The following is a 19061-nucleotide window of genomic DNA, read 5'->3' on the forward strand; positions in this document are numbered from 1 at the left end:
ATGTCTCCAATGATTGCTCATTTAAAAACCGCATTTCATAGCCCTTTAGTTTTTTTGAGTTGTCCTTAAGTTCTTTAAACCATTTCAAACCTGTTGAGAAAATTAATCCAAGGTTACATAAACCAAACTGCATCTTTAGCAATGCGGGAAGTGAAATCATAAAGTAAGTAGCGCAAGAAATAAGATCAAATGACTTTAAGACTACTTATTCATATAAACATCAAGAATTAACTAAGAAGATGTCTTGGTCTTTGTCGCCTTTTTAACAATTAAGCTTTTGCCTTTTAATCGGTTTTTACACAAAACGAAAACAGATTCGGAATCTTGGACCTGAGGTACTAAATTGAGTATGTGTGCATTCTAAAATATACATTTGTTATCCCTTAAATTCAGCATACATATATTCAAAACATAGATTTTTCAGGTTGGTATAATCGAACTCGCTTTTTTAAAGAAGCTACATGGCAGTGCTTTTAAAAAGCACTGCGAAACAATTGATAATGATACCTTTAAATTTTTTTGAGCGCCATTTCCGCATCATTATCTGTATAACAAAAATTGTTTGAAGTCGATATCAGTACTGGTTCTTGAGATATGGACCACAGAAAAGCTAGCCGAATGTACGGAAGCAAATAAAAGAAAAAGGCACGGACAGACAAGAGCCGGCTTTTTGTTTCAGATCGTCTCCAATATCCTTTTTTCCGAGCTCTCATCTCATTTCAGTAGTTAACAGGAATTGAAACTTTTTCAATAAATAGGCTGTTGCTTTTTTTCAATTGCATAAGCATCTTTTGAATAAATACTATTACAATGTAAAGTGACTTTTAAATTTACTTTGTTTGGAAATTAACACTTACTCGTACAAGATGAAAATTATAACATATGCAACTTAAAAAAATAAGAGTACAGTACCACATCATGTTGAGATTGATATTTTCGAAAATTATATTTTAATTAAAGTAATACAGGGTTTAGTACCCGTGGCATGATGGTTCGTGTGTTGGGCTGTCATGCGAGAGGTCTTGGGTTCGATCCCTGCCTATGCCATCTAAAGTTTTTTTTTTTCACGGGAACTGCCTCTTGCGAGGAATTGACAAATTCTCCAAGAGTAATTCTGGTCATGAAAAGTGCTTTCTCAAATTTGCCGTTCGGATTCGGCTTAAAACTGTAGGTCCCTTCCATCCCTGACAAAGTACTCGCACACAGGAATGGTTGAGATTTGTCAGTCACTAGACCCTAGTTCTCAAACGGACTGTTGCGCCACCCAATTTATTTTTTTTAATACAGGGTGTCACATAAATCCAAAGTTAAAAAACGCACAACTTTACTATGATTTTTAGTATTTTTTTCTCTTGCAATTTACGAAACTGCAACCGATTGTTGATATGTTCACAGAAACAAGTAGTAAATGTTTGCGACTATACAAATTAAGTCTTGATGTTTTCTGCATGTACATATGTATGAGTACAATCATGCAATTAAAAGCTAGTAACTATTTAGTGGGACCTTAAAACTGTTTGTTTTGTTTTCTTAATAAACGTTGATTCAAAATAAAATGTTTTTATCAAAATAAATTGCTGTCATTTTATCGTATTAAAAGCAAAATTTTGCTAAACCGAATAAAATAAGCAAGACTTTAAAAATCTGAATTTTTGCAGAATACTTTTTTTGGACTTTTAAAAAACAAAAAAAATACTTTGAATCACTCTGTTTTAGTTTTTAATAAAATCACGTTTATGTTTAGGACATTGAACGAGAAAAATGTTATTTAAAAAAAATCTAAGAACTTTTTTTATTTTTGTTTAAAAAACCAAAACTTCAAGAGTTCTGAATAAGTTTTTTAAACCCTACTCATGATAATGGAAAAATTCACACCAAGATGTGTTTTTATTTTGTATTCTTTTTAAATGGTCCCCCTAAAATTTCTATTTTTCCTTAATGATGTTTTTTATATATGGGTGGAGCAAAATAATATTTTTTTATATATTTTGCTTTTTAAATAAAATGTTCACTACACACCACTGTGTTGCCCTGTTGGGATATGCGCGTTTTAATTCACACAACCCCACTATACAAAATGTCACTTCAAAAAAGCATTCACCTCTACGATCATTGAACTAGGATTTGGGTTTTATTTTATTTTTTGTGCACGTAAGTATGCATAGGTACATCTTTTCAGATAAAGTGCTTTCCAAACTGTTTTCATTTTTAATCGGTGAATAATAATGTCCCTTCTCTTCTACTGTTATTGGACGGGAAAAAAATAAAATGAAACCTTAAGCAAGCATTAAGTGGTCTTTGAAACAAAGATACATAGAAAAAAGAAGTAACACTTACAATTTCAACGGCCCTCGGTTTGCATTATTAGTATCTAGGTTTTTTTTTCGTTATCGAAAAAATTGTTAATAGCTGAGAGTAGAAATAAAGAGGTCAATAACATTTAAAAATTAAAATTTTATTTTAAATATATTATAAATAATTTTAATCAGCTGAAATCCATTAATTAGGATGTGTTAATAAAAACTACGAGGATTGTTTATTTAGTTTCTTTCCTTTTTGATTCAAAATTGTATTAAATCAAATCATTATTTCAGTTTATTTGAGCACACGTTTCAATTTATGTTCGGTCTTATCATAGGTTCCGTAGGGCTTATTCGTATTATATATGGCTTAGTTGAAACTAAAATATTGACACCAATTCGTCAACATTTTTTTGTGATAGATTTTGTATGATGGTTAAATACAACAAAGTTTTGAATGATAGCGGTTGATGGTAAAACGACTTTTTGTTTTGTTTAATTTAATTAATTGATAGGCATTAATTTCTATTTTTTAATAAATTTAAACCTCACTTAACCAGACTTTTAGATTTACACCCTGGTTCACCGGATTGGATCATTAAACAAAATTGATATGCCCATTTAATTATCCTAGACTATTATTTTATGTTCTAGTTTTGTGAATGTACATACAAATATTGAATACACTACAGACGTACAGTTGAGCTAGACAACAAGGATCCAACTTGAAACTTTTTGCAAAGAAAAATTAAAAATAGTGAAATGCAAAATACTGGACAATTTGATATCAATTTCAATAAATAAATCAAATTAATTGAGACCATTTATCCATCAAACAAAATTCATCTTTTTAACTTTCGTATATCAGGAATTTTAAGCAATCCATATACTGTCTGATTGGTATAAGGCGCACCAAAAGGCTAAAGAGAGTAGATTGGGATAAGTCAAAAAAAAAAAATTTTATGGGACATTTTTCTAAAACAAAAAATGACTTTTAAAACAGGAAATAAATGTTAAAAACTAAAGAAAACGCTGACAGAAACCCATTCTCTGAAATTATTTTAATATAAAGTTGTTTGAGTGTATATACTTTTTTTTTAAATCATTTTATAAGCTTGAAATAACAACAAAAAAAATCAAGTTTTTTTTCCAAAATTTGAATTATTAGATTTATTTTAAAATTCAAACTCTTATTATTAAAAATAAAAAAAGCCTTTTTATTAAAAGAATTACCCTTCTCAGGGCGATTATTAAGACAAAAACAACTAAAGTGTATTCGAATTTATCTCTTATTAATGAGACATGTTTATAATTTAATATAAAGTTTACAGTTTTGTCACAGAAACTTGTGTTGACTTCATTTCTTTTTGGTTACATTTTACCATCAAATAAATTAGGTGTCGCAACAGTCCATGAAGAACTAGGGCCTAGTGACTTACAACTCTCTTGTGTGCGAGTAATGTTGTCAGAGATGGAACAGTTATTTACTTTTGCCAAATTTAACAATTAGCTAAGTGATAAATAGCTCAAGTTTGATGTAATTCAATCAAAACTGGGGCTTTACTTTGTAACATCAACAGCTTTAAAAATTAATAAATAAATATTCATTGCAAGAATTTTGTAATTCATATATTGCGAAAATATTCAAGTTTTGTTAACCTTAACTGCCTACCTTTATTTTCCGTAATACCATTTTCTACCTGTAGTCCCACAGATCCTAGTTTTCTGAATCATAAAAAAGAACAGTCAAGTTGAAATAGTATGTTGCATTTTTCATTTTCTCATTCAAATATACAGTAAAAAAACAACGTTAAGAAATAGTACAACAATACGCGGAGAACAAAAGCAGTGTTAAGTGTAAAAGTGCTGGGCAAAAAAATTTAACAGTGGATTTTGCGAACTTTCCATTGTTAGGAAGTTGAGCATTAAGAACAGCATATATTAAATTTGAGTGAGTTCAAACTTACATTTAACTTTTAAACAATGATTCCATAATTTTCTTATACAATAAAGAAAATAGAGTAATCTTATGACTGGCGAATCATACCTTTTTGCTCAAGGCGAATGCTTAAGGGTTATATATAGAATCAAACTTAAACACCCAGAGCTCAAAATTACCTAACTTAATTTTGGTTTATTTATTTTAAATTGAAGCAAACGTGGGACAGTGACAGTTTTAAAAATGTTTTTCTGAGTGTAGAAACTTTTTTTGTTGTTTCAGAGCGCATGTATCAGCATATAAGAAGTTAACACAGAGGGGATTTTAATGCACAATTACTCTCATCAGTGAATGAAAACTCACTCACTATATTCATATAATGGTAACAACAAACAACAATAATAATAATAACAACTATAACAGTAATAATATTAATAATTATAAAAAAAACAATACAAATAGCAAGAATAAATATATGTTCCTAGTTTTTACTTATTTACTTAAATTCTTACTCTAGCGCTACACTCTTGTAGGTTCATTCAATGTTCAAGTCCTTATTTTTTGGTCGTTTCTTTTTGTACTTTCTTCCACCAAAAAATAAACCTAAAAAGGACCCCTTTCTATTGCGCTATGACTAAAACTCATTCAGAACGAAAGACCAATCAGCTCAACAGTACACATTTGTTCGCTGCCGTATCCCTCAACATTATTTACGAAGAAGATCTTTTTGTCTGTTTTTATTTTTCACATGAGGAGGAACATGAGAGTGGTTTGTGTTATATTTTTTATTCTTTTTGGATGTCATTTCGTTATTTGGTTCTTCTCCCTTGTAAAAGGAGATTTTATTTGAAAAAAAGACGGCCCAATCTTACATAGTTCCAGTTTCATTCCCCAGTCCCAATCAACTTGTAATGAATACTCATTGCATTGCTGCTATCACTCTACTGACAACCAGTAATATACCTACCTACATGCTAAAGTGTATCCTTTTTGTCTTCTTAATCCTCTTTTTTTATGTCGGAAGGGATGGAAAATGAAAGCACAAAAAAGGTTTTTTTTTTGTTGTTGTTTTGCTTTTACTTAATCTTTTGTGTGACTATTTTTCGTCAAAAATCACAATTTTAAGCGAGTCCATTACTTTTTAAGAGTCTAAATCAAAGTAGGTAGGTGTGCATTTAAATTAATTTATTATTCTTAAACAAAAAATCGAAATTTTGTAATTATGAACAATTACTTATAACTACGCCTCCAAGTCTTTCTTAAACTGAGAACGTAGATGCCATCTAAGAATAATTCAATCTTCCTACCCTTACTAGGACCTACACTAGTACTTCTGGAATCGGGGCTTTAACCCAAAACGCCCCGTTAAGGCTTAGCATATGGGGTAGCCTCCTGATCAATTTAATACCACCGAGAAAGCTAAATGATATTTTTTTATTGTACTACTTTTTCTCTGATTTTATTGTAGTGTTATTTATATTTTATAGGCACATACATGCCTTGAAATCTGCATTGAGGAGGCCTATCATACCCCTTTTTTCAAAGTTTTAGTCTTAAAATGAATATGAACTCGGATTAAAATTGTACATATATGGAAAATCTCATTCTTCTTACAGTTATTAGCCAAGAACAGTTGGACTTAAAGATAAATTTGTCTTGAATAAGTAGGTAATAGAATAAGTTTAATCTCTATTTGCATGTATTGATACTGGCAACAAATTATTGAAATGTTAAAATTACTATAATTTGGAGTTGGCATGAGCTCATGTCTGTAATATCGAACACCGGAATTTAATACACTAGAACACATGTTTTATAGTTTGATTTACATAAATTACACTGGTCGACTGGCATTAAAATTACACTTTTTACATTTTATCACGTCAGATGTTTACAATTCAAAAATTACATATATGAGACTTTATAAGGCTATCTAAATTTATGAAGTAGATTTTTTCAGTAAAATTCGTGATGGTTTTCTTGAATATTCAGTTTAAATATTTATATCATTTTACATAATATTCTAAAAAACTTCATTAGTTGTTGTTGTTGTTTTCACCGGTTTTACAAAAATCTGACAGATACGCTTAACGATTTATGCTGAAACGGTTTTCAACAGAAAAAGACAAAACGTTTTGAAAGTAAGTTTTACTCTTGTAACAAATCTATTGTCTTAAAATTCATTGGATCACGTTTTTGAAAAAGTTGTTGGATTTCTCCTGTCTTAAAAAATTCTGAAAGAAAGGTAAAATATTTTTTCTAAAATGTTTTTTAACAGTTGGTTTAAAACGTTTGTCTTAACAAATCTACTATATCAATTTTTTTTAAATATATTGAAAAATACAAAAATACTGTTGCAAACAGGTATTTTTTACACTTGAGCAAATTATTTAAATTAGAGTTTTTCAAAACTATACAAGTATCTCATTAAAGTTTTGTCTCGAAACTGCATATAGATTCAAAAAAAGACTTAACTAATGAGGATTTCTAGAAACTAAACAAGATACTAAAAATAAATAAATTGGGTGGCGCAACAGTCCGTAGTGAACCAGGGCCTAGTGACTTACAACTCTTAACCATTCATGTGTGCAAATAATTGCAGGGGACCTACAGTTTATATGCCGAATCCGAACGGCTAATTTGAGAAAGCACTTTTTCATGCCAAGAATCACTCTTGGAGAATTCGTCAATTTTTCGCCAGAGGCAGTACCCGTGAAAAAAACTTTAGGTGGCAAAGGCAGGGATCAAACTCAAGACCTCTCGCATGACAGTCCAACGCACTTTTTTTTTTTTTTTTTTCAAATTCATTTTTATTTAATTCAATCTTAAACCTATCTTAAAGCTAGACAAAAATTCATAAAACTAGCCTAATTATCCATAACTTACAACTAACTTAATGGTCCCATACGGACACTCTAAGTTAAACTAGAACACTTAAAACTAATGCCTTTCGGCCCTAAGATCTATTTTACTTCATTTAAATTTCATTTCATTTATTTTTGTATTTATTAGAAAATTTGAACAAAAAACTAATATCAATATCCTTTTTTATTTATTTTTACTTACAAACTACTTAAAGTTAGGTCCTTAAATAAAACTTAAAGCTAACTTAAACTACCTATTCTACCTATAAACTACTTAAAACTAGAACAACCACAGCAGCAAATCTAACATTTTTTGTTTTTATATTTTATTGTCTTTTTTGTACGTTTTTTTTTTTTTTTTTTTTTTTTTTTGTTTTTTATATTCCTTGTTTTTTTTAATTTCTTTAGTTTATTTTTTTTTTTTTTTTATTTTTTTTGTGCCACCATGCCTATTCTACTTAAAACTAAACCCTAAAACTATAAAACAAGTATGTGAGCCGGCCAAGGCTTAAAAACCCCATCCCGACTACCCACTATCAAGTGCCGATTGAAGCCACCAAAACTGGTTCTCCTGCTTCACCCTATCAGTTCGGTCCCGCTCGGACACAGCCCTACTGAACCGAAGGAGCTCCGCTCCACCTTGTGCCAAGACGTCCCGATTGTACGGGAGTCGCCTATCTACGGTTCTTCGTCTGACGTGGTAGATTAACGGGACTGCCAATCTATCCTGTATCAGACCGCATTTGTCTAAAAAGAGGAATGCCTCTGGTGGAATGAACCCGCTCAAGCGTGCACTTTCAAAATACTCGTCGTTCGGATAGAACGCCCCGAAAATTAAATTGTTGGTCGAAGACATAGCTCTTGCAATGTGACCTCGAACGAGTTTTATCACGAAATTGTAAATTCTGTTGATTCGAGCCCCGTTGTATAGGACCTCGTTTGAATAGTAATGCACATAAGAAGATTCAGCTGTTCGATATAAGCCGGTACAGCGTCGTAAACACTGCCGCTCGAACACCCGAAACTTCTCCATCTGGGAAGGGGCAACGTTGAACCACACAGGACAACCATAAACGATCATTGGCCGTATGAGGGCCATGTAGCAAATTACCTTCACTCTGGGGTCAAGCCGACTGCTAAAAAACAGCCGTTTCGTCAGAGCGAAGGCTCCTCTGGCCCTGGTCAGAGCAGCATTTATATGTCTGTCGAAATATAAATACTGATCTAACCAGATACCGAGGTACTTCACTACACTTTTGTTCGATAATGGCTGCCCGTGAAGATCAACGATGACCATCTTGCGCCAATTTTTACACGTATCCCTCGTGGCTCCAGCCAACGGAGTCCGGAACAGAATTGTCTCTGACTTCTGGACATTTATTTTCAGTTTCCAGTCGTCGCAATATCGCTGAATCTTGTCGAAATCACGCTGCAAGAGAGTTCTAATAACCTCAACCTTTCGGGCCGTTCTGTACGCAATTAGACCATCGGCGTACGCAATTGCCTTTGTCAGACTACCTATCAGATCGCTGGTGTAAATGCTGAAGAGAATCGGCGAATTCACCGCTCCCTGTTGAAGACCATTTTTAATTGAGAATGTTGTGGTAGAAGTTACATTGCCACTTTTGACAACAAACTTTCTACCGTTAAGCATATCATAAAGTATATACAACAATGGCTTGCTTATGCCAAGCCTGCTTAGTTTTAGGTAAAGACCCTCTAACCATACGGTGTCAAAGGCCTTTTCCAAATCAACCAGAACAGCACCTGTGCATTGTTGTTTTGATTTATTACATTGGATATCAGAAACGAGTTTAGACGCAGCATGAATTGTGTCATGACCCGCCTTGAACCCGAACTGATTATCCGGAATTATTTTGTTGTCCGCAGCCCACTTAGTCCAACGCACTAACTATCATGCCACGGGTACTACAAAAACAAGATACTAAAATGCTTTAAATTTTATGTAAAATAGAATAGATTTGTACTTTTCAAAATCAAACAATTCATTGTTAAGAGATATTTTGAGTTTTAACTTAGGCTTGAAAACCCCGTTTTTGATTGTTTTTAGCATTTTGAGAGGGTATTTTTTTTAAAACAGAAACAAAAAACAAACTTTGTCGACCAGTATTTGTCAAATATTTTTTTATGTTGCTTAATTTAAAAACAAACAAATATCTCTTGTGTTGCTGCTTTTCTAGCATAACAAATTCATATATGTCTTATAAGGTCCTATATAATGGGTGTTTTTTTTTACTTGTGGTTTTCAATCTCAAAAGTCCCTTTTCGCAGCTTTCAATTAATTTACATCCAGTTTGGTTTGACATTTCATAATGAATAGACTAGCTCCTGAACAACGTTTCCAAATGGGGCAAAAATAACCAACAACTTTTTAAACAAACCACGAAAACCTATAAAAACTGGTAAGAAATGGTTTTCGCTCTGGCACCAGTATTAATATATATTGACTTCAAAATATTTATATCACACAAAGTATCGTTGTGAATTTTTTGTTTACGGGAAGACGAAGCTATCCGTGTGGGACGCATTCCAGCTTTTGTTTTTTTTTTAATACAACATTTATATAAATATTTCCTTTAAACTGAATACGCCGCTGAAGCTGATGCGAAACGAAAAAGAACGAATATTATTTAACAAAAAATAATCTATTAGTAAATACGCCCAATTCAATCTATCCTTACCATATTTCTTAGTAGACATTTTATTACCAACACTATATTTGGATAATTGCTTCTATTACAGTGATCCTATTAGACACAACGAGAGAGGCAACATTAGAATGGACCAGATATCCGTATGGTCCTCAAGCACAAACACCAGGCGTAAGTTATAATTTAGAGGAAATACATTTTTTTAGTTTTAAAAATCCCATCCATTTTTAGTGGGTAGAAGAGTCGTTTACAGATTTCGTCAAAGGTATCAACTGGAGAAGCTACGTTGTCTGTGATGTTGCCTATCATAATGTTAACAATTGGTTATGGTCGCCGTTTATTGATCGTGGTCCAGCCAACCGCTTATATATAGAAATTCAATTTACAATAAGAGACTGTTCATTGTTTCCAGGTAATTAATAAGATTACGGGCCTCTAAAAGAAATTAACTTCTAAAATGTATGTTTTTTTTAAGGAAATGCATTGTCCTGCAAGGAAACATTTAGTTTGCTTTTTTACGAATTCGACGCTGCTACAAGGGAGCCTCCACCATGGCAGCCTGAAAGTTACAAGCTAATTGGTATGAAATACATTGAATTTTAATTCTTCTTTGATAAAAGCCGGAAAATATAATTTCTTTTATCCTCAATTCAATGAATAGCTCGTATTGCGGCTGGTGAAGGGCGATTCAATCAAAATTCAGATGTTGACATCAATACAGAGGTGAAGAGTATAGCAGTGACGAAAAAGGGTGTTTATTTTGCTTTTCGTGATCAGGGCGCTTGCATAAGTGTATTGGCTGTTAAAGTCTATTACATAACATGTCCAAGTGTCACAGAGAATTTCGCTCATTTTAATGAAACTCCAACTGGTCGAGAAATTACAATTATCGAAAAACAAAATGGTACTTGTGTAAATAATGCAGAACCATATGAACCACCAACGTACCTGTGTAAAGGGGATGGCAAGTGGACCATTCTTACTGGTGGATGCCGATGTAAAGTTGGCTTTGAGCCAGATTACGCCAATAAGACTTGCAATGGTAAGTAATATAATCGTAAACTTAATTGAACCTAAACCTTGAAATTATTCAACTGCATTTGATTGCAATGTTGTTTGTAATGATAGCTATGTTCATGGATATTCTGATAAATACTATTACTTTATCTATAATATTCTTTTTGTTTTATAGAATGCTCAGCTGGAACATTCCGTTCATTAGAGGTAAGCAAATGCACACCATGCCCTCTTAATTCAAAATCTTCGAAAATAGGGGTGGCGTTTTGCCCATGCCAAACGGGCTATTATCGTCACCCCCGAGACGGAAAACATATGCCTTGCTATAAGCCACCAGGCCCACCAACGAATTTAACACTCTTATTTGTTGATCAAACAAGTGCAATTTTATCGTGGAACACCCCACAACGGGCCCTCGATGAACAACTCGACACAAAATTCCGAAGTGATATAGTTTTTAAAGTTAAATGCGCCTCCTGTTCATCTAATGTTGTCCTTAATCCATCTACCGAAACATTCAACGAAACTAAATTAACACTCACAAATCTAGAACCAGTTACACCATATACAATTCAAATTCATTCCATGAATGGTATATCCTACGCTGTTAATCCAGACAACGATACTTCAGATGGTGATAATGGAACTTCCAATGCCAGTGATTCAGTATCGGATAAATCTACGTCGTCGTCTGACGATGGTTCAACAAATATCAAAACAGAGTATACAGAAATTGTCTTCACAACTGAGTCTGCCATATTGAGTACGGTTTTTAATGTTCGTATTGTATCGATAACTAGCAAGGAAGCCGATCTGGTATGGGACAAGCCAATCCATAGTGATTCACCAATTGAATTCTATGAAGTCAGGTGGTTCCCAAAACCAGAACTCGATGCTATAAATAAGACAGCTCTTAATACAAAAGAAACCAAAGCTCATATTGAAGGACTGCAAGAAAATGTTGAATATGGTTTTCAAGTACGCTGTAAGACTCCAAATGGATATGGAACGTATAGCAATATAGTTTATGCACAAACTCATCAAAGTGTTAGTCCAGGTATGACTCCTAAATTTAAATATATTATTTTTTCACTTAATTAAATTTGACATTTTCATCAGTTTATTACGATTCAATGCAAATGCGAATAGTTGCTGGTGCAACTGTGGCTGTGGTATTTATTCTTGTATTAGTAATTGTAGCGACAGTTTTATTCTTGCGATCCAAAAACCAAGATGAATTGGACAAAAAGACCAATAACCATTTGCCATTACCATTAGATTACGCCAGCAATGAAGGTAAGATCTATCCCACACTTAACTTATTGCTATTTTGTAGTTTTTTTCTAATGAAAAAAATCCATGTACCTATTCTAATCACACTGACAACAGATAATGTTTGTGTTACGTTTGAAAATGTACATTTACACAAATAAATATTTGATTTTTTTTTAAATACAAAACCAAAAAGTATTGCACCAAAGGCGAATTTGTGTGGATTGTTTCGGTAAACAATGTAAAATGACTCAAACTGTTGGAGGGAAAGGATGTTACGAGTATATAAAAATATTTACTATCACAAATAAATTTAATATGTAGAGTCAATAGTATTACTTAAAAGTATTTGTTATCACTTGTACCAAAAATATTTCTTTATATGGTACATATTCCAACCAAAAGGCTGGTAAGGCTAAATAAAAATGTAAAATGCAATGGTAGCGAAAAGTCTTGTCTCAGTTTCAAAATCGTTTGCTCTACGTTCACAAACAAATATAATTGTATAATACTGCAAGAAGTAGTTGCAAATTTTGGCAGATAAAGTTTTCAGGTTTTGACTATTTTTATAAGAAAATGCGATTGTTAACGCGTTTAAGATTAAAGTCAACCATAGTATCGTAATTCAAAAAAATTTCAATAGTTTATGGACACTTCTATTTTGGCTGCTAAAGCCTTAATTCATTCCTTTTATTCCTTATATTAAATTGATTTCCTTTCAAAGATTATTATAATTCGAGTGTATTAAACAAAACTTGAAGTTCATATAAAAGAAATCATAGTGTAAAAAAAAAAACAAACAAGTCCGTAAATAAATAAAGCATAATGCAAACAATCGTTTCCACAAAATCTCAGCGGGTCGTAATATTTTTTGGAAGTTTGTAATTCATTTGGTTTAATTTTTGAATGCTAAATGTTCTTGTAAACAAAACGTAAACAATACTTTTAAGGTTTTTATTTATATTGACAAAAAAACATTCTAAAATATATTTCAATATCAACTTTTTTTCTCTTCTCCCATATCCCGAAAATATTGAAATAAATACAATGCATTTACATTTATATAAAACAACAAATAATGATAAATATATATGTATTTCTACACTTGTATGTATATATATATATATTTATTAAAAACGCAGGACTCATCGTAACCTATAGTAAGTGTTATTATCTTTACAAATATAAACAAAATTTTTAAAAATCAAAATTCTTTGTTGTTGAAACATGTTTGTTTCGCTTTTTATGATTAATTTGTTTGGGCTTTAAAACTTGTTTGCTTTCGGATATTTAAAATAATAAAACAAACAAATATATGAGACATAACACACTTACGGTGGGGTATCAATATGAATTTCAATTATATTAGCTAACCACTATCTTACCATTCTAGCTTATACATTTTTTTTTCATTATAAATATTGTTTGTGTTTATTATTCTTAAATTGTTTTGAACAAAATATTTGTATGTATTTTCGTATTTGCATGTTTGGCTATAATAAGTAAAATAGTATTAACTGATTTTTGTTAAGCGTAGATAGTTTGTACCAATAGATAGGAAAGATAGGTACATTAAGGACAAAAGAAACGTCATGTGCAAATGCATACTTGACGAATGCAACTAGTTGGTTTTTGCAAATGTTAAAATATTGCATTTCAACTTCGATTTTTTGTAAGAACATACAAAAATATTATTATCTATAAAATGCTAATCATAATGTATAGCTTTGTAGATAATAAGTTTTTGGTATGTAATCAAATAGTAATTATGCCTTTACCAGTTTTTTTAGAAACCTAAAAACACTAAATGAGATCATACAGACATACGAGTACCATTATAAATAAAAAGAGTGGGTGTCGCAACGGCTCGTTGCAAACTAGCGATTTACAACTTTCAACAATTCCTGTGTAAGAGAAATGTCAAAAAAGGAAGGGGACCTACAGTTTGTATCCCGAATCCGAACGTCTTATTTGAGAAAATACTTCTCATGACAAGAATTACTCTTAAATTATTTGTTAATTTCTGCAAAGAGGCAAAAACTGTGCAAGAAAAACTATGTCACACAGGAATGAATTGAACCCAAGTCATCTGGCATGATAGTCCTACGGAATTTTTTTAAATTCATTCTTAAAACTACAAGTATTTTAATAAACGTCAGTAACAACACCAGAACATTGCGAATTTAATTGTATAAAATCAGATAAAAACTGTTTTCATTTAATCATCAAAAAGATCAACAAAGCCGATGAGAATCACCACTTTAATTGTTCTCAAATCAAACATGTGTGAATTTATTTGAAATCCACGGGAATCAATAAGGAGGAAACTGCCTGTTATTTTGAAAAAGAAATTGAAGCAATTTCTTCATAGCGAGTAAAGCCCTCAAGACTGATTTTTAATAGGAGGAATCTTAAAAATTTAATCATAAGCGTTTATAGCAATTATTAAATGTACATTATTAAAATTTAAATTATGTTGCCATATAAAGACAAATGGAATACGCTTCCATACTGCGATAAAGGTGGGTAGATGGGCATCTTTTTTAGCAAGGTTGTTAAGGCTCGTAACCTAAGAATTACAATCCAAAACAATTTCTCCACCACAATGCAATTGTATCTTCTCGTTAGATACTGCGATGACACCTTTTTATATAAAATCTATAATATTATAATGAAGCTGTTTGTGTTTAGGTTTACCGTAGCCTAAAGGTTAAGTGAAAAAAAAACTGCAATAGCTAATCTCGCCGTAGACACCAGATGCCGCGCCATAGAAACCCACGATGATAGTACTACAGATGTTATACAAAAAAGGAGAGTGTGTAAACGATCTGCCAAAATCAATAATTTTCTACTTATGAGTTCCTCCTTATTTTTAATTGTGTCACTCAACCAAAAATTTGGAATCTCTCAGGAAGTGCTTTTCTGAGCTCAACCACCTATTTTTAGTTTGATATCCGCTCCTTTTTTTCGTCTTCTTGCGCTCAATAGTGTATCTGCCAAACCGTTGGTCGTTACTAAATAGGTATAGGGTATTGAATGCAAGCCCAAAATCATTTTAATAGTCCCGTCACCTTTTAAGTTAGGATGTTGTTTTTTTTGGTTAGTTCAATTGAAACGATGACAAAATATTTGTTGTATACAGCATATATAGATATATATATATATATTGCTTCTGTGCGTGGAGGATTATTTTTTTTAAATGTTTGTCTAAGGTATTCGACCGTTTGGTTTTTAAGTGAATAAAAAGAAAACCTTGAAGCGTTTTAAATTTTTATTTAACTTTGAGGAATCGTTTTCGTATCTATCATCGGAAAGGATGCTTGTTTTTTCGGTGGCGATTGCCCTTCAAGAATTCAATCTGCCCTGCTAAGAATTTGTGCTGGAGAAAAAACATTTGCATTTAACTGTCAAATATTTTACTAAAATACACTTAATCGCACTTCAGCGCATTTCAACGGTGTGGGTTGAAAACATGTGAGCGACAAAATTCAATCAGCTGTTCGTATCGAATCGTATAAAACCGAGGATTAGTATCACTAATGTGTTAACCTAAATATTTAAAGCCTTTAAAGAAGCGATATATTCGAAAATAAATGTTTGTGAAAAAGCGGACAAAACAATATGACGACTTTAAAGGATGTTAACAATGAAGTATACAATGGCTTTATTTTTAGCGGAAACATTTATTTTATTACTGAAGCTTTTGTGTTGTAAAATTTCAATTTTGTTTTAAGACATTGACTGAAACAATTATTGCCATAAACTTATCGTTCTAGTGTGCTAATTTTTTTTAAATATGGTTTTACTTTGGTCTAAAATTGTTTAAGGCTTTTGGGTTCTCTAGCAGTGGAAGAATTTTTTAATTTGATTGATAATTATTATTTAACATAAATCAAGACAAAAGATTCCAAAATTTACGAAAGCAGATAAACTTCACGAAATATCAAGCGTTCAATTAGAGTGCTTTAATTGCAAAAAAATTAGATAATTTTACTATGATGAAGATAGTTAAAGCTAGAACATTTCAACCAATTCTTAAAAAAAAATTAACGTGAAATTATGTAATTTTTATTCACTTATTATACCAAAAAATACTTCCCAATATTCCTTTTCCGTACCTGTTTTAGTTTTTTTTTGTATTAAAAATTAATTAAAAAATATATTTTTCTGAGTTGTTCATTTTTTATTGTTTTAATATTGTTTGTATGTATTTATTATTATTTTATTTTAAATTTTTAGTTCATGCCATGGATACTACACCAATTGTTAAGACTATCCAATCCAACGGTAAATTTAATTATTATTTTTTTTACAAATAGTGTTCCTTAAACAAAATGAATACAAAACAAAAACTATTTCATCTTTAGCAACTCTTAGCATCTGCTTACTTGAAAATTGGTTTTATATAACATTTCTTTCTTAATGTCGTGTTTTAATATTACTAAAAAGTAAAACAATTTATCTTTTTTTTTAACTAATTTTGGTTTGGTGTTCTTGGTACTATATAATATACATAAGTTTAATAAATGCTATGTTGTTACTTGGCTTTTAATAATTTTGTACAGTTTAAAATAATTATATATAATTTTCATGAGGAAATTAAAAATATTGTTTATTTTAGTGACTACACCTCTATTTGGAACAAGTCGAAGTTATGTGGATCCACATACTTATGAAGATCCAAACCAAGCAATACGTGAATTCGCTCGAGAAATCGATGCAAGTTACATAACTATCGAGGCTATTATCGGTATGTGCCTTGTCAAAAGTTTGGAATTCTTTTTTATTTCAGTAATAAAATAACTCATTTAATATTTGTTTATTCTTTTAAAAGGCGGCGGTGAATTCGGAGATGTATGCAGGGGTCGTCTCAAAATACCACCAAACTTCGTTCAAGACATTGATGTCGCAATCAAAACTCTGAAACCAGGTGAGGAACAAAACATATTTTTTAAATATATTACGAATTTTAAAAATGTACACATTATCATTAGATTTGTTTTCTTGATTTTGTTATTTGCGTCAAATGTAAGACGTTATGTTTTGTTTCACTGTAACAATAATGTTGTTTTACAACATATAATTGAAATTGCAGTGCATCATTAGAAATGCTTCAGGGAATCATTAAAGCATTACCTCTATTTTAGAGGAAGTTTTGAAAAAAACTTTATAGAAACGATCATAAAAAGCTCATAAACTATACAAAATTAAATTTGTTTCATATACGAGTGAACTCATATATATTTTCTTCTTCTCTAAAATTAAATAAAATAATTCATTAATATTTGTACAAGTTTTCTAACAAATAAAAGTAAACTAGTATGTGAACTAAGACACGGTATAGTGGCTTTTTTGGTCACCGCAGGCCTTGTAATGAAAATATTAAATTGCATTAACTTTACCAAAAAATCTACTTCAAGGGAACTATATGTTGATAAAAAATAGAAATACATTTGATACAAAAAAATCCTGTTTTCTGCATCGTACTTATCTTAAAATTGGTCAATAATTCATTTTTAATAAAATGTTTATGTAGTTTGAACTGATAAAATGGCATAAACATTGCGAACGTCTTCTTAGTGTATGGTGCATCAATGTTAAAGCTTCACTTAAGTTTGACTCTATTGAATCAAATATGTTAAGAACTTATGATGAGATGATGATGATGTGAACTTGAGTTCTTGTATTTAAAAGTTAAATTATTTTATGAAACATTATATTGTTCGACTTCCGGGCGATCAAAAATTATTTTTTTAAATTTTAAATCAAATTACACAAGTGCCGCTTTATCTTCAACATTTAAATGTGACCGTCATTTTATGTTATCAATTCCTTGGCAGACGTCATTAAATCTCTTAAATGTTTAAATAGTGTGTTACTCTAATTTAATTTTATTTTAATTACCACTTCATAATGAAACAATTTTATTGATTAGTATTTAACGGTTATTTTTGATAATAGAAACATTAAAAGCTGTTTCTCAAACAGGTTCATCAGAAAAAGCTCGCTGTGACTTCCTAACCGAAGCCTCTATAATGGGACAGTTCGATCATCCGAACGTAATATATCTTCAAGGTGTTGTCACGCGATCAAATCCTGTAATGATAATAACCGAATATATGGAAAACGGCAGCTTGGATACATTTCTTCGTGCTAATGATGGAAAATTTCAAACCTTACAACTTATTGGAATGCTACGTGGCATTGCTAGCGGCATGTCTTACCTGAGTGATATGAATTATGTGCATCGTGATTTAGCGGCACGAAATGTTCTCGTCAATGCACAATTGGTGTGTAAAATCGCTGACTTTGGTTTGTCACGTGAAATTGAAAATGCTAGCGATGCATATACGACAAGAGTAAATATATACAAATCTTTTTTATTTTTTTAATGAGTTACTAAATTGAATTTATTTTTCTTAATAGGGAGGTAAAATTCCGGTCCGCTGGACGGCACCTGAAGCAATAGCTTTTAGAAAATTCACGTCAGCTTCTGATGTATGGTCATATGGAGTAGTTTTGTGGGAAGTCATGTCGTATGGTGAACGTCCTTACTGGAATTGGTCGAATCAAGTAAGTAGAGCTCATTTGTATAAGATTTTTCCGAAAGTTTTACTTTTATAATTTTCTGCAGGATGTTATAAAGAGCATAGAAAAGGGATACAGGCTTCCAGCACCGATGGACTGTCCGGAGGCACTCTATCAGCTAATGTTAGACTGTTGGCAAAAGCAACGCACGCATAGACCAACGTTTGCGAGTATAGTATCAACTTTAGATAATTTAGCGCGCCAGCCACAGGCCCTTCTCACAACAAGAAATTCACCTGATAATGATGGAACACATATCATCGATACACAACGTGGTCATAATATATTTATAAGTACAGATTTATGGCTGGAGAGTATTAAAATGTCACGCTACTCCCAGCATTTTAAAGAAGCTAATTTAGTGACAGCGCAACAGGTAACATAAATAACAAACTATTATAAAACTTTT

The 19061-nt window shown here is 31.6% G+C and overlaps 1 protein-coding gene across 7 annotated transcripts in view; it reads left to right on the plus strand.

Annotated features, from left to right (window-relative positions):
• LOC129953255 (ephrin type-B receptor 1-B) overlaps positions 1-19061 on the plus strand; it is a 42525-nt gene that overhangs the window by 22571 nt on the left and 893 nt on the right. For 3 of the 7 annotated variants that reach the window (XM_056066243.1, XM_056066242.1, XM_056066244.1), the window contains exons 3-14: positions 9867-9946; positions 10007-10187; positions 10251-10355; positions 10437-10817; positions 10968-11849; positions 11912-12088; positions 16304-16351; positions 16686-16814; positions 16899-16994; positions 18026-18423; positions 18491-18637; positions 18699-19028. In XM_056066243.1, the coding sequence (XP_055922218.1) occupies positions 9867-9946; positions 10007-10187; positions 10251-10355; positions 10437-10817; positions 10968-11849; positions 11912-12088; positions 16304-16351; positions 16686-16814; positions 16899-16994; positions 18026-18423; positions 18491-18637; positions 18699-19028 (2954 nt within the window). Of the gene's footprint in view, positions 1-9866; positions 9947-10006; positions 10188-10250; positions 10356-10436; positions 10818-10967; positions 11850-11911; positions 12089-13206; positions 13225-16303; positions 16352-16685; positions 16815-16898; positions 16995-18025; positions 18424-18490; positions 18638-18698; positions 19029-19061 lie in introns of all 7 variants that reach the window. The other 4 variants (XM_056066246.1, XM_056066245.1, XM_056066247.1 and 1 more) reach the window with 4 other exon arrangements.

The sequence above is a fragment of the Eupeodes corollae genome, chromosome X, assembly GCF_945859685.1.
Source record: "Eupeodes corollae chromosome X, idEupCoro1.1, whole genome shotgun sequence".
Classification (NCBI taxonomy): Eukaryota; Metazoa; Arthropoda; class Insecta; order Diptera; family Syrphidae; genus Eupeodes; species Eupeodes corollae.